Here is a 14,488-nt window from a genome sequence, read left to right as displayed (position 1 = left end):
GGTCCTGTCCGAAGCTGGAGTGGTATTGGAGAAAGGTTTCAGTATCATCTCAGGGGTACTAGCCGTGAATTTGGAACCTGGGCCCTAGAAGATATTTTGGTGTGTCGGACTAGCCGACCTGCAGGCGGATGCAGATGTTTTAGCCTTCGCTTCCCTGATTGCCTGTAGGTGGGTCCTGTTGAGATGGAAGTCAACTTATCCACCCTGTACCTCGGCTTGGCAGGGAACTTACTTGAATTTCTGACTCTCAAGAATGTGAAATTTGTGCTGAGGAGGATGAAGGAAGGGTTCTACAATTCATGGGAATTGTTTATTATGCACTTTCAATAATTGGTTTCCATTGAACATTGAGGGGGGGGGGGTTATTGTTGTTTTGATTGCGCTGTTTACTGATTGACCGTTAATTCTTTACCTGTAACACACAGGCGGATATTTTGGTCTGTATATTGAGGCCGGTGCCCGGGGGGGGGGGGTTGTTTGAGGGGATTGTTATTGTATTTGTTTAACTTTTATTTTTTTGCTTATTTGATGAAAATGTTGAAAATGAGGAGAATAAAAAGATTTTTTTTTTTTTTAAATGATTAATTCATGTTTTTCCCTCTATTCTAAATGGATTGTTCCACTGATGTCATGGTTTATCTTATCCAGGTATCGATATTTTTCACTCCCAAGAACACACACTGGGAAAAGTGATGCACGTAATATATAAATATATATGCGCATGTCTCCTTTTTGAATATATATATATACTTGTAAAATAAATGTTAAAATGGAAATTATATCAGTGTTTTACTTTGAGAATTATCCTCTTTCAGTTCTCCCAGTATTGCCCTCTCAATCTTTGATTGACTTTAAACGTTTTGATTTAAGTTCATCAGCTTGACAAGTTGGGCACAGGATTGAGATGGTTGTAGCCTCAAACCCACCCCATAACGGCACACATTTTAGGGCGAGTCCCACACACAATCGTCCGTTATCCTTTAAATGTTAACCCGAGACTTGCTTCATGTGGCAAGTAGGATGAGAATACAAGGGACTGGAATTCATGATTCAGCAACACAAAGCTCTGGTTAGACACCTGGAATGATGTGAGGAGTTCTGGGCATCACATCTTTGGAAGGTGGCGGGGCATTCATGAATTATTAAGATTTAACACATCCGGGGTTGTATTCCCTGGGATTTGGAAGGTTTAAGGGGTAAATTGATTGAAGTTGTTGTCAAGAAATTAAAGAGGAACAGGCAAGGCAGATAAAGATAAACTATTTTTTGATGGTTTAAAGAACCCTATTGTTTCTTGCCCTGTTCGCACATGGCACAGATGCCCTGCAAAGAATATTGCACAGGATCAGACATCCAATGACAGAAAGTCTGTGTTCAAAAGCCCACAAAAGGGCAACTGTCAGAATAGCAAAACATGTGCACCATTCCTTCAACATTGACCTCAAAAACCTGACCAGTCATTCGAAGCACATTCACATCATTTAGTGTACTGGCCAACATTCCTCCATCAAGCACAACCAAAACTAATTAATCATTGATTTATTCTCAGAGGGTTCTTTTTTCACTGTTGCAAGTCGAATAGGTTTGGATTAACAGTCATTCCTTGCTCATCTGCAATTTGCATGTGTTTTGTACTGTCTACTCTTGGTGTGGGCAGCTTGAGCACCAACTGTGGGACGTTCATAAGAGTTGTATGGGAGGATGTATATGCCTTCCCTCACTAAATACATCACTGGACCATTTTTAAAATGGCTGTTGTGACAACGTTGAAACAGTTCTCTCACTACACAGATGAAGAACCTTTTTAAATGCCTACTGTAATTGTGCTCTGAAATAAGGGAATTAACTGTTCAATGCACCACAGAAAGATTGAACAACATTTTGGTTTCCATACAGTTCACTGGCAGCTTTATTAACAAAGCAGGTGGTAATAAGCTGTGAGAAAGGAACATACTGAACCTTCCAAAACAAAAGCAAAATACTGCAAATTATGTAAATCTGAAATACAGCAAGAATAGAAAATGCTGGAAATACTCAGCAGATCAGGCATCATCTGTGGAGAGAGAAACAGTTAACCTTTCTTCAGGATTGGGAGTGTTTAGGGATGCAACAGTTTTTAAACAAGGCAGGGGAAAGCATAGGGGAGTGGGTGGAGAGAAAAGAACAAACAGGCTAGAAGGCAGGAGGGAATAAATGACAAAAGGGTTATGATCCAAAATTTTCAACTCAACGTCAACTCAGAAAGATTATATTGTATCTAGTCAAAAGGCGAGTGTTTTCCCTTAAGCCTACATTAGAACAGTGTGGGGGGGCCAAGGGCAATAAGGTCAGAGCGGGAGTGGAGAATCTTAACTGACTCCCAGAAAGTTTGGTTCTACTTGTGGACTGACGGGGGTGGTCTGCAAAATAATCACCCAATCCAGATTTGGTCGCCACCACGTATCACAGACCACATCGCGAGCAGCGAATACAATCTACAGTACAGGTAAATTGCTGTTTCAACTGGAAGGACCATGGAATTTTGGATGAGGAGTATTATGGGCCAGGGTTTAGAGAACACCAAAGTATATCATGGAGTTCACCTGGCTCACAACTTTTAATAGATTTTGGTTATGGGGAGCACAAGGGCCCACTTTACAGGTGTGATGCAACAGAGATCTAAAGTATTTTTAAAACAAAAACAATGTTTATTCTATGAATCCAGTTAACACTTTATAAACCCACAGTAAACATCTTACCAACTACCAACACTGATAACCCCCCAACAAGATAGAGTACTCTATAGATAACCCTTAGTAACTTTCCTAACAACATCCATAAGCCAAAACACTGTTTAACAAAGTCAGTAGATTTGAATTCTCTACACAAACAGGTATTACTTTTAAATCATCAAGTGATCTGGAAACATTCTTTAGCATGAAGAGAGATGCTAAAATACATCTGCTTGGTTTGAATGCAGCTCTCCAACTGAAAGCAAAACTAAAACATAGAGCCAAAGAACTTCCAGCTCAAAACGAAAGTAAAAAGCAGAATCACATTCCAGCTCCACCCACACAATGACATCACTGCAGTCATTTGATAAAACACACTTTTCTTAAAAGGACTCTCACATGACAGGAGGAGGAAGTATAATTGTAGCTGCTGCATCACTGACACTTGTATGAGAAAGTAGCTTGGGAAGGGGACAGGGTGTCACAGAAAGAACAGCCCCTACGGAATGCTGAAAGTATAGGCCGGAGAGATGCGTCCGGTAGTGGCATCAAGGTGACCAACACTCATGGAGTAATTTAAGGGACCTCCTACCACAGGGGTCTCGGGTGGGTGCTGCCAAAGCTAAGCAGCGCGAGGGTGTCTGCCAGAGCCATTAAGAGTGCACAAACAAGTGGGCAGCACGGTGGCCTAGTGGTTAGCACAACCGCCTCACGGCGCTGAGGTCCCAGGTTCGATCCCGGCTCTGGGTCACTGTCCGTGTGGAGTTTGCATATTCTCCCCGTGTCTGCGTGGGTTTCACCCCCACAACCCAAAAATGTGCAGAGTAGGTGGATTGGCCACGCTAAATTGCCCCTTAATTGGAAAAAATAATTGGGTAATCTAAATTTATTTTAAAAAAGAGTGCACAAACAGGAGGAGAGTGGATACTGCACATGCGTGATATTTAAAGGTCCAGATTGCAGGACAAACAGCATCCCAACACCATGCAACCTGGAACAGTGGACTCAGATATGAGAGAATCTTGTAAAATAACGATACGGGAGAATCCTGTAAAATAATGATCAGCTGGTGACACGAGATTGCAAATGACAGAGGATGATCTATTGACTGCAGAGGTTAGTGGGGTGCAAGGAGAGGGCCAGCGAATACTATTTAGGGTATTGGAGGAGGAAACAGGCAGAGAGCAGAAGAGCAAAAAGTAGGACATGCCAGCATCACTGGTATCAAAGGTTGCATCGGCAGAACCAATACAATGAAGATGGGGACTCTGGGAGAATACAATAAGAGTTCATGCAGGAAGTAATGTGTGAGGAAGTGCAGACAAGCCAGCTGTGGGAATCCGTGAGCTTACAGTGAATATTCACTGATTGCCTCCATTTCTGGGGATTGGCAGGAAAGTCTAGGAAGAAAGGGGAAGAATCAGAGATGAAGAATTGAAGGTGAAAGAAGATGGAGACAAAGTTGATGAAATTTTCCATATCTGGCAAGGGCAGGAAATGGTGTCAACAGTATCAGTGTACCAGGAAAGAGCATGGGTCCCGAGTGAGAATGGAACAAAGAATGTTCCATAAATCCCACCAAAAAAAAAAGGCAGGCAAATCTAGGATTCATACAGGTTCCAATGGCAATACCTTCCACTTGGGAGAAATTAAATAACTTCTTAACTCCCCTCAGTGTGAGAAAAGTTCAGTCAGGTGGAGGAGAGTGGTGGTGGGCGAGGACCGGTAAGGTCTCTGTTCAAGAAAGAACCAGAGAGCTCTCCGACTGTCTTGATAGAGAGTCTGGGCATCCACCTTGAACAGGAGACGGTTAAAGACAGGCAACTGGAAACAGCTAAAGTGGCGTGGGACATCAGAGGAGTCATGGATGAAAGTGGGAAGAGACTAACAAGGTCGGCGGGAGAAAGAGTCAAGATAGGAAGAAATCAGTTCTGCAGAACTAAAACAGGCTGGAATAATGGGTCTTGTATATGGATCCTGGGAAGGAAGTAAAAGTGGGCTGTTTGGAAATGGGGTCGATGAGAGTAGGCTGTGGTGGGAAGATTTCCAAAGATGACGTCAGTGACAGTCTTGAAAATAATAGTTTGATGTTAAGTGGTGATGTTATGCTTTAATAGGAACAGCATCTCTCATCTTTTGGTTTAAGCTCTTGAATTTTCTGGGCTTTCAGATCATAACCGCTGCCCAATATTTTTCGACAGCAACAATTGGGAATAAGGAGTCTGCTATTCCCACTTATCGCTCCTCTAAACAGAGCCTTGGTTTCTTGACTTGGCCCATTGCCATCATCCCCTCGGTCATACAATTCTCCTACCTATCACATATCTTTCTATTTGTTCTTTGCTCCCCTCCCCACTTTCCCTGCCGACATCTCGAAGAACTCCCAGCTCTAACAAAAAAAAAAAATCACCGACCTGATGTTCACTAGATTTCTCTTTCCAGAGACATGCTGAGAATTTCCAGCATTTTAAGAGTTAAATTGGGGTGGACAGATATTCATTTTGATAGTCAACTCTTTTTGGGGGGAAAAAATAAACGTGGAGAAATATGAAATTGACTTTGTAAGTGTAAATTACAACTGATAAAATTCAATGTCTGCTTTATGCCACTGTAAAAACTGTAATAGAACCCAAGACCCCCCCACCCACCCCCAACATGCTTTGCAGAATTGTCTAAAATCTCAACACAACATATCTCTATTAGCTTATTGCATGCAGTGACCTTTACAAAATTTATATTCAGAATTATATTTACTGCCCACCTCCAATTTACTCCTTATATCCTGAGAGAACGCCTTTTCAAAGGAATTATGTGGGCCTAATCTACAAGTATTGGCAGACAATTGGAACAAAGGAGGTGGTGGATGTGTGGGACGATATGTCGTCATCCAACATCTCCACATGTACACCTGTATCCAGGATCAATGGCAGAAATTAACAGGAATTTATGCAGTTCTGCCTCGATCTAATCGAAGGTTGCAAAATTGCCGATAGCATCACACCCAATCACAAAGGCAAAGGTCAGTTGACTCAATCCAGAAGTTAAACCAGTCATTCATGAACTGTATACCATGTATGCAACACCACATACAGTACGGCATTCACCCATGGTGCTTCCACCAGTACTTGACCAAGTATTGAATTACTCTTAAGGATCCCCACTGGACTTAACTAAGCTCAGAAGAGCACAAGTCATTATAGAGGTGCACCTCTCCCCACCATTAAAAATCAACAGGACAAACAAATAACAAGCCCACCATTGTGCTTTACTGAAATTTAGAGTGGATGTTCAGAGCAGTTACGTTAAAGTTCAACATACTCGAAGCTAAATATTCTCGTGTTAACGCCACAAATCAAATTGCATAATAATGCAATTTATCAAATAAAGTTAGTATATAAAAATGACACACTGATCTTCTCCAAAGAGGTATGCCAAGCATTTCTGAAACGATTTATGTTTTATTGCATTCATGAAACGCACTGCAGCTGGCCTCCCCCGAAACAAAACCTCGCTCAACACGATCTCCTACATTCGATTGAGATTTCAACCCTCATCCTAACACATCTCCTCTCAACAAGAGCAAGGCAACTACTGTATATAAGCAACAGAATATTCACTATAGCAACAGCTACCGTACATCCATGGGAAAGTCCTCCATCCTCTTCCCCCCCCCCCCCCCCCCAAGGAAAACAACCAATGGACTGGTGACCTCTTAATCTGACCCAACGCTCTTTATATATTTTAAAATTACAGCATTTCTAAAAATTGTTAAAACAATTGCATTGCCTTTCACAGAAACTCAAGCTTGTGCTCCCCGCCCCCCACTCCAGATCTCCTTGTATTCAGAAGTCTCTTGTAAGCCCGCTCCACTCGCGGGTTTCCTCTCTGACTGGAGAGCCCCCTGTCCCTCCCAGCGAGCAGGGGAGACTCCCACGATGAGCAGAGCCCATCCCTAGGCCGGGGTGTCCCCACTTGGCCGGAGTTCCCCACCCCGCCCTGCGCACTGAGTGGGAATGTGCTGGCTGTCTATCTGTGTGTCTCCCCCCCCCCCCCCCCCCGCCGCCGCCGCCGCCGCCGCCGCCTGTGACTGTAACCACACACTCACATTTGCTGTATCTCCATTGTCTCCTCCGCCTGTTGCCGACTGCGCAGAGCGAGCTCGGCGCGCTGCACCATTCCACTCAGGAACGTGTGGGATCCTGCCCCATTCTAGCGCCCTTCCAGTCCCCACACACGCTCCATTGTCTCGCCGCGGTTGTCCGGGCGGTCACTGGGGCAACGCCGGCCGCCGCCTCTACTACAGCACCAACTCCCTGCTTGTCTGCCTGTCTCTGAGCCTCCCAGCAGTTTAGGGGAGGGAAGGAGGACAAGAGAGGCAGTGCTTCCTTCAAACCATCTCCTCCTCTTCCAACACCCCACAATGCTCCGCGCCTCCAAACCCCCCCACCCCCAAGCACTTAGTTGCCTCCCAATTTCAACTTTTATTCCGCTCCTAATGTGAAAACTGATATTTACCTGGTAATAGTATACCAGGAGCTCCCTCTTGGCTGGAGGACTTGAAAGAAGCAGCCCTAATATGGGAATTATTCAGGAAAGTACTGTACAGTAGTATCATCAAATGCCTGCCTCCAGGCACCCTTGGCAGTGAGTGGTGAACTGCACCTGCTATTTAAACCCATGTCTCTAAGAACATACTGCACGCTTTCCAGGCTGAAATACATGACTCTACAAGATGAAAAAGCAAACAATCAAGCGAAACCAGATCTGCTAGCCACCGTGTTCAATTTGTCTGATATAAGGCTTCACACAAAGTGCCCTATTCCAGTCACTTGGCTATTGTTGCTGTTGGCATTGTTTCCATAGCAACTATTTTATCGATACTGTTGACAGAAACAACAACTTGCATTTATATACTGCCTATAGCATAGAAAAAGTGTCCCTACATATTTCACAGGAGTGTTGTCAAACAACATTTGGCACTACAACACTGGCATCTACCTGTGTCCTGTACACAAGAAACAAGACAGGTCCAACCCAGACAATTACCGCCCTCTCAGTCTACTCTCCATCATCAATAAAATGATGGAAGGAGTCATCAACAGTGCTATTAGACTGGACTTACTCAGCATTAACCTGCTCGTGGACACTCAGTTTGTGTTCCGCCAGGGTCACTCAGCTCCTGGTCTCATTACAGCCTCAAGTCAAACATGGACAAAAGAGATGAATGCCAGAGTAAAGGTGAGATGACTAACCTTGACATCAAGACAGCGTTTGACCGGGTATGGCATCATAGAGCCCTAGCTAAACTTGAGTCAATGGGGATCAGTGGGGAAACTCTCCGCTGGTTGGAGTCATATCTGGCACAAAGAAAGATGGTTGTGGTGGTTGGAGGTCAATCATCTCAGCTCCAGGACTTCTGGTGGAGGATGTGAGCAGAGGACATGCATCGGGAGATGCTCCAACCCAACCTGACTCATAACGCGTGCTATAAATAGCGCTAGCAGTCAACAAAAACATTAAGGGACACCAGGGGAAATATATGGCTTCAAATCAAAACATGCCAAAAAATAATGACAAGAGAGAGGGAAGCCAAATGTGCTCCTCAGACTCAGAGGCTTCGTTGGAGTCGGGAGGAGACAAAATGGTGGCGCCGGCGCCGTCCCCCCACCAGCCCCCAGGTGACCCATGGCCATCTATTGAAGACATCAGCCGCATTGTCGTGGCTGAATTGGGATCTGGCCGGAGGAATAAAAAGGTCAGTGGACGAACCACTAAGTGAAATCTCGAACACGTTGCAAGGGATGGATAGAAAAATGGAAGCGTGGGGTGACACTGTCCAGAATATGGAGGTGGCCCTCACTGACACAGTGAGTGGATCACATCGCTAAAGAAAAGGAGAAAAAACAGTCTTGGTTCCTGGACGTGAATACATTTTTAAAGAATAAAGTAACTGACCTGGAGAACAGGAATCGAAGGCAAAACATCCGCTTTGTGAGTCTGCTGGAAGGAACTGAGGGCACACCCCCATAGAATTCATAGCCGACATGCTCTTTAAAATGGTGGGCAAGAAGGTGCTTACATTCTCCTGGGCTAGATCGGCTTATCGTGCGCTGCGACCAAGATTTTGTGCAGAGGAACCCCCTCTAGCGATGATCTTCAGGTTCCACAACTTCAAAGAAAAAGAGCAGATCCTGCGATGGGCAGGGCAATTTATCATGGCCAATCCACCTAACCTGCACATCTTTGGACTGTGGGAGGAAACCGAAGCACCCGGAGGAAACTCATGCACACACGGGGAGGATGTGCAGATTCCGCACAGACAGTGACCCAAGCCGGGAATCGAACCTGGGATCCTGGAGCTGTGAAGCATTTGTGCTATCCACAATGCTACCGTGCTGCCAATTTGTTTGGCCAAAGCATTTTTTCATTACGGTCAACAAATTAATATCGCCGTTTGTTTGGGCAGGCAAGAGTCCCAGAGTCAGGAGACAGAGAGCACAGAGTCTCACTCTGTGCAGAAGACCTCCTCCTCTATGTCTCGAAGCCACATGAGAGACTGAAGGCAATACTGCAAATACTGAAAGAGTTAGGGACCTTCTCGGGCTACAAACTTAACCTGGGAAAAAGCGAGGCATTCCCAGTGAACCCAAACTAGGAACGGAGAGAGCTGGAGGGGCTCACGTTCAAAACGGCCCAGAACAGATTCCGTTACCTGGGGATCCAGATAGCCAGAGACTGGACACAGATCCACAAGTGGAACCTGACCAGTCTGGAGGAAGTAAGAAGAGACCTTCAAAGGTGCGGCTCACTCCCACTCTCCCTGGCGGGGAGAGTGCAGACGATCAAGATGAAAGTACTGCCAAGATCCATTCTGATCTTCATCCCCAAGACCTTTTTCCAAAACGTAGACAGTCTAATCATGCCGTTTATGTGTGTGTGTGTGTGTGTGGGGGGGGGGGGGAAGAACCTGAGAATTCCCAAACAGACAGTGCAAGGAAGGAAAATCAAAGGGCGTTTGGCCTTACCAAACCTACAATACTACCACTGGGCATCAACGGCAGACAGAGTGAGGGGATGGGTACAAGAACCCGACAGATTGGGTACAAATGGAGGATGCATCCTGTAAAGGAACGACCCTCCGGGCCCTGGCCACAGCAGCACTCCCATCCTCCGCAACAAGGTACACAACAAGCCCAGTGACAGCAGCCACGCTGAGAACGTGGACACAGTTGAGACAACACTTTGGGATAGCCAAAATGTCCCCCATGGCTCCCATATGCGACAATCACAGATTCCCCCCCAGCCATGCGGGATGTCACCTTCAAAAGATGGAGGCGGGACGGGGGCACATTGATGATTGGGGACTTCTACGTAGGGCACAGACTGGCGATACTAGATGAATTGACAAGGAAGTGGAGGCTAGAAAAAGGGCAGGAAATGAGACACCGCCAAATAAAACACTTCCTCTGCAAAGACAGGAGGGTCCCCGGGGCCCCAGAAACCACACTGCTAGAGGACCTGATAGGCACAAGCAACGAGAAGGGGGGAAAATCGTCGGACAGCTACTGGACAGAGCCCGGACTCCACTGGACGAGACCAAACAAAAATGGGAGGACGAACTGGGGACAGTGGTAGGATGGGGACTCTGGAGCAAAGCACTGAGCAGGGTGAAATCCACCTCCTCCTGGACAAGGCTAAGCCTAATGCAGCTCAAAGTGGTGCACAGAGCACACCTGACCAGAACCTGAATGAGCAGGTTCTTCCCAGAAGTGGAGGACAAACGTGAGCGGTGCCAGAGGGGCCTGGCCAACCACACCCATGTTTTGGGCTTGCCCCAAACTTGCTGGGTTCTGGGCAGCCTTCTCCGAGGCAATGTCCAGGGTTGTGGGGGTGAAGGTGAAGCCATGCCCAATAGTGGCAATCCTCGGGGTGTCAGAGCAGCCAGAGTTACACATGGGGAAGAGGGCTAACGCCCTCGCTTTCACTTCCATAATCGCATGCCGGAGAATCCAGTTCGGCTGGCGATCGGCAGCACCACCCACAGCTGCAGACTGGCTCGTTGACCGTTTGGAATTTTTCCACCTGGAGAGGATTAAGTACGCCACCCGAGGGTCAGAGGAAGGCTTCCTGGATACTTGGGGGCAGTTTGCCGGTCTGATCCAAAACCTTTTTCAGGCCAGCAACGAGGACTAACCTAATAAGATTTTTTTTTAAAAACACGATAGATGAGGTACCAAAAGACCGCGCAACCCTTGGTGGTGGGGGGGGGGGGGGGGGGGGGGGGGTGCAGAAGGAAGGTGGGGAAACCACGAGAGATGAGGGGGGCAGGGGGCTACCCCCCTTCTTTTTTTTTCGTTCTGTCCGGAAAATAAAATAAAAGCACAGCTGGGGGGGGGGGCGGTTGGGGACAACGGGGAAGGGAGAGCGACCATATACCGATCCAGTGGGCAATTAAATGCACATAGGGTCAGTTAAACGGAGGACAAACTAAACTCTCTGTATAATAAAGGAAATTAGTGCGGGTGAGAAAAATGTGATGTGTATACATACAACTTCTTATAAATATGGGAAATTCCAGTAAAAAGTTTTTTTGTTAAGTCCCAGAGTCCTCAGCGCTCTGCTTCAGAGAAACAGAGGCTCGGGAGGTTTGGCCCTCCCGAATCTCCTGTTCTATTACTGGGCTGTCAACATACAGAAAATCCTACAGTGGCTGACGGATCCAAAATCAAACTGGAGTAGATTAGAGGCACAGTCTTGTGCCACAGCCTCTTCCCTACATGCCACAATTACCGCTCCTTTACCCTTCTCCCCAGTAGGTCTTCCCTTAAACCCTGTGGTGATTTCCTCCCTCAGTCTTTAGAAGTAGCTTCGGCAGCATTTCGATCTCCTCACACTGTCCTCACTTGCCCTGATATGCGATAACCACCTCTTTGTGCCTTCGGGCTTGGACCCATTGTCAGTTCCTGGAGAACGGAAGGTCTGCTGCACTTAGGGGATTTATTCTGAGATGGAAGCATTGCCAGCCTTGAAACCCCTCAGGCAGATACAATCTGTCCGGTCCCAACCTTTTTCGTTTCTTTCAAATTCGGGATTTCTCTCATGTTTTTTTCATCCATCCCTCGGGGCCACCCTTTCTTTTTTGCTGGAAAAGATATTGGCCTTGGCACCGTGGACGAGACGGTCAATTTCAATTCTGTACAATCTCATTCTATCTTCGGAACCTGTCCGTTTGAATAGAGTATATGAGAAATGGGCGGAAGAGCTGGGCTCTGTGCTTACCGGGGAGGTTTGGAAGTGAGCCCTCGAACGGTGAATTCCACTTCATCCTGTGCCAGACTGAGTTAGTTCAGTTCAAAGTGCTACATAGAACACATTGGACAAAGGCAAGGATGAGTGGATTCTTTCAAGACACCGAGAACAGGTGTGCCTGCTGTTCACTTACACTGGCTAACTGCGTATTGGCCTTGTCCTAAGCTTGCTGGATGTTGGGCCTCCTTTTTTGACACAATGTCCAAGATTTTGCAGACAACCTTAGAATTGTGTCAGCTAGTTGCGATATTTGGGGTTTCTATTCAGGAGTGAGGGCGGACGTTATATTGCTCAAATGAAGATTCCCCTATCCACCCAGGGCATCAGCCTGGATAAAAGACTTGATATCAGTCTTACATAGAAAACATGGAACATAGAACATATAGTGCAGAAGGAGGCCATTCAGCCCATCGAGTCTGCACCAACTCACTTAAGCACTCACTTCCACCCTATTCCCGTAACCCAATAACCCCTCATAACCTTTTGGGCAGTAAGGGCAATTTAGCATGGCCAATCCACCTAACCTGCACGTCTTTGGACTGTGGGAGGAAACTGGAGCACCCAGAGGAAACCCACGCAGACACAGGGAGAACATGCAGACTCTGCACAGACAGTGACCCAGCGGGGAATCGAACCTGGTACCCTGGTGCTGTGAAGCCACAGTGCTAGCCACTTGTGCTACCGTGCTGCCTGCCAAATCTGGAGAAAGTCAAGTACACCATCAGAGGCTTGGTGGGGAGCTTCTACCAGAGTTGGCGGCCACTAATTTATTTCTTTAAGGACCTGGACTCGTTAGTATTTGGTTGTTTATGAATGTTATATTGTATGTGTATTTTGGGCTATACATGAATTTTACAGTTTATACTTGATAATTCAATACAATGTTTATTCAAAAAAATATTCTCAGCTCCAGGACATCATTGCAAGAGCTCCTCAGGGTAGTGTCCTGGGCCCAACTACCTTCAGCTGCTTCATCAATTACATCCCATCATAAGGTCGGAATAGCAGCTCCATCACCCCCGGCATCCCTCCCACCGGGTCCGCCACATACAGTAACAGGTCATCGGCATACAACTACACCCTATGTTCCTCCCCACCTCGCACCAAACCTCTCCACCTCTCTGAATCCGTCAACGCCATCGCCAGCGGCCCGATTGCCAGTGCAAACAACAAGGGGGACAGGGGGAAACCCTGCCTGGTCCCTCGGTAAAGCCGGAAGTACTCCGACCTCCTCCCATTCGTGGCCACGCATGCCATCGGGGCCTCATATAGAACATAGAACAGTACAGCACAGAACAGGCCCTTCGGCCCTCGATGTTGTGCCGAGCCATGATCACCCTACTCAAACCCACGTATCAACCCTATACCCGTAACCCAACAACCGCCCCCCCCCCCCCCCCCCCTCCCCTCCCCTCCCTCCCCCCTCCCTCCCCCCTCCCTTAACCTTACTTTTTAGGACACTACGGGCAATTTAGCATGGCCAATCCACCTAACCCGCACATCTTTGGACTGTGGGAGGAAACCGGAGCACCCGGAGGAAACCCACGCACACACGGGGAGGACGTGCAGACTCCACACAGACAGTGACCCAGCGGGGAATCGAACCTGGGACCCTGGAGCTGTGAAGCATTTATGCTAACCACCATGCTACCGTGCTGCCCCACGGTATAGCAGCCTTACCCATCTAATGAACCCTTCACCAAATCCAAACCTCCCCAACACCTCCCATAGGTACCCCCACTCCACTCTATCGAAGGCCTTCTCCGCAACCAGCGCCACCACTACCTCTGCCTCCCCCTCAATCGCCGGCATCATGATGACATTCAACAATCTCCACACATTCGTGTTCAGCTGCCTTCTCTTCACAAAACCTGTCTGGTCCTCGTGCACAACCCCTGGCACACAGTTCTCTATCCTGATGGCCAGGATTTTTGCCAGCACCTTGGCATCTACGTTGAGGAGAGATATGGGCCTGTATGAACCACAGTGCTGGGGGTCCTTGTCCCTCTTTAAAATTAACGAGATCAGCGCCCGCGACATCGTCGGGGGCAAAGTCCCCCCTTCCCACGCTTTATTAAGTAGCAAAGGGCCCACTAGGTCCACAAACTTTTTATAAAATTCCACCGGGAACCCATCCGGCCCCAGTGCCTTCCCTGACTGCATCTGCCCGATCCCATTAACTAGCTCCTCCAGCTCAATCGGCGCACCCAACCCCTCCACCTGCTCCTCCTGCACCTTCGGGAAAGATAGCCCGTTGAGGAACCTCTCCATTCCCCCCCTCTCCCCCGTTGGCTTTGACCGGTACAGTTCCCCGTAAAAGTCCTTGAAGACCTCATTCACCTCTACCCCCTTCCGCACCACATTCCCACTCTTGTCTCACTCCAGCAATTTCCTTAGCCGCATCCCGCTTGCGGAGCTGATGAGCCAGCATCCTACTCGCCTTTTCACCATGTTCGTACACTGCCCCT

General features: G+C 47.4%; 1 protein-coding gene across 1 annotated transcript in view; it reads right to left on the bottom strand.

Annotated features, from left to right (window-relative positions):
- The window catches only part of klhl2 (kelch-like family member 2), a 129,482-nt gene extending 122,348 nt beyond the window's left edge, over positions 1 to 7,134 (bottom strand). Inside the window, exon 1 of the mRNA XM_038792110.1 lies at positions 6,817 to 7,134. Within this exon, the coding sequence (XP_038648038.1) occupies positions 6,817 to 6,887 (71 nt within the window). The 5' untranslated portion in view covers positions 6,888 to 7,134. The remainder of the gene's footprint in view (positions 1 to 6,816) is intronic.
- Positions 7,135 to 14,488: the final 7,354 nt, after the last annotated feature.

Source organism: Scyliorhinus canicula, chromosome 3 (genome assembly GCF_902713615.1).
Source record: "Scyliorhinus canicula chromosome 3, sScyCan1.1, whole genome shotgun sequence".
In the NCBI taxonomy this organism is placed as follows: Eukaryota; Metazoa; Chordata; class Chondrichthyes; order Carcharhiniformes; family Scyliorhinidae; genus Scyliorhinus; species Scyliorhinus canicula.
The sequence above is the reverse complement of the archived record's forward strand: the minus strand, read 5'-3'. Positions and strand labels throughout refer to the sequence as shown.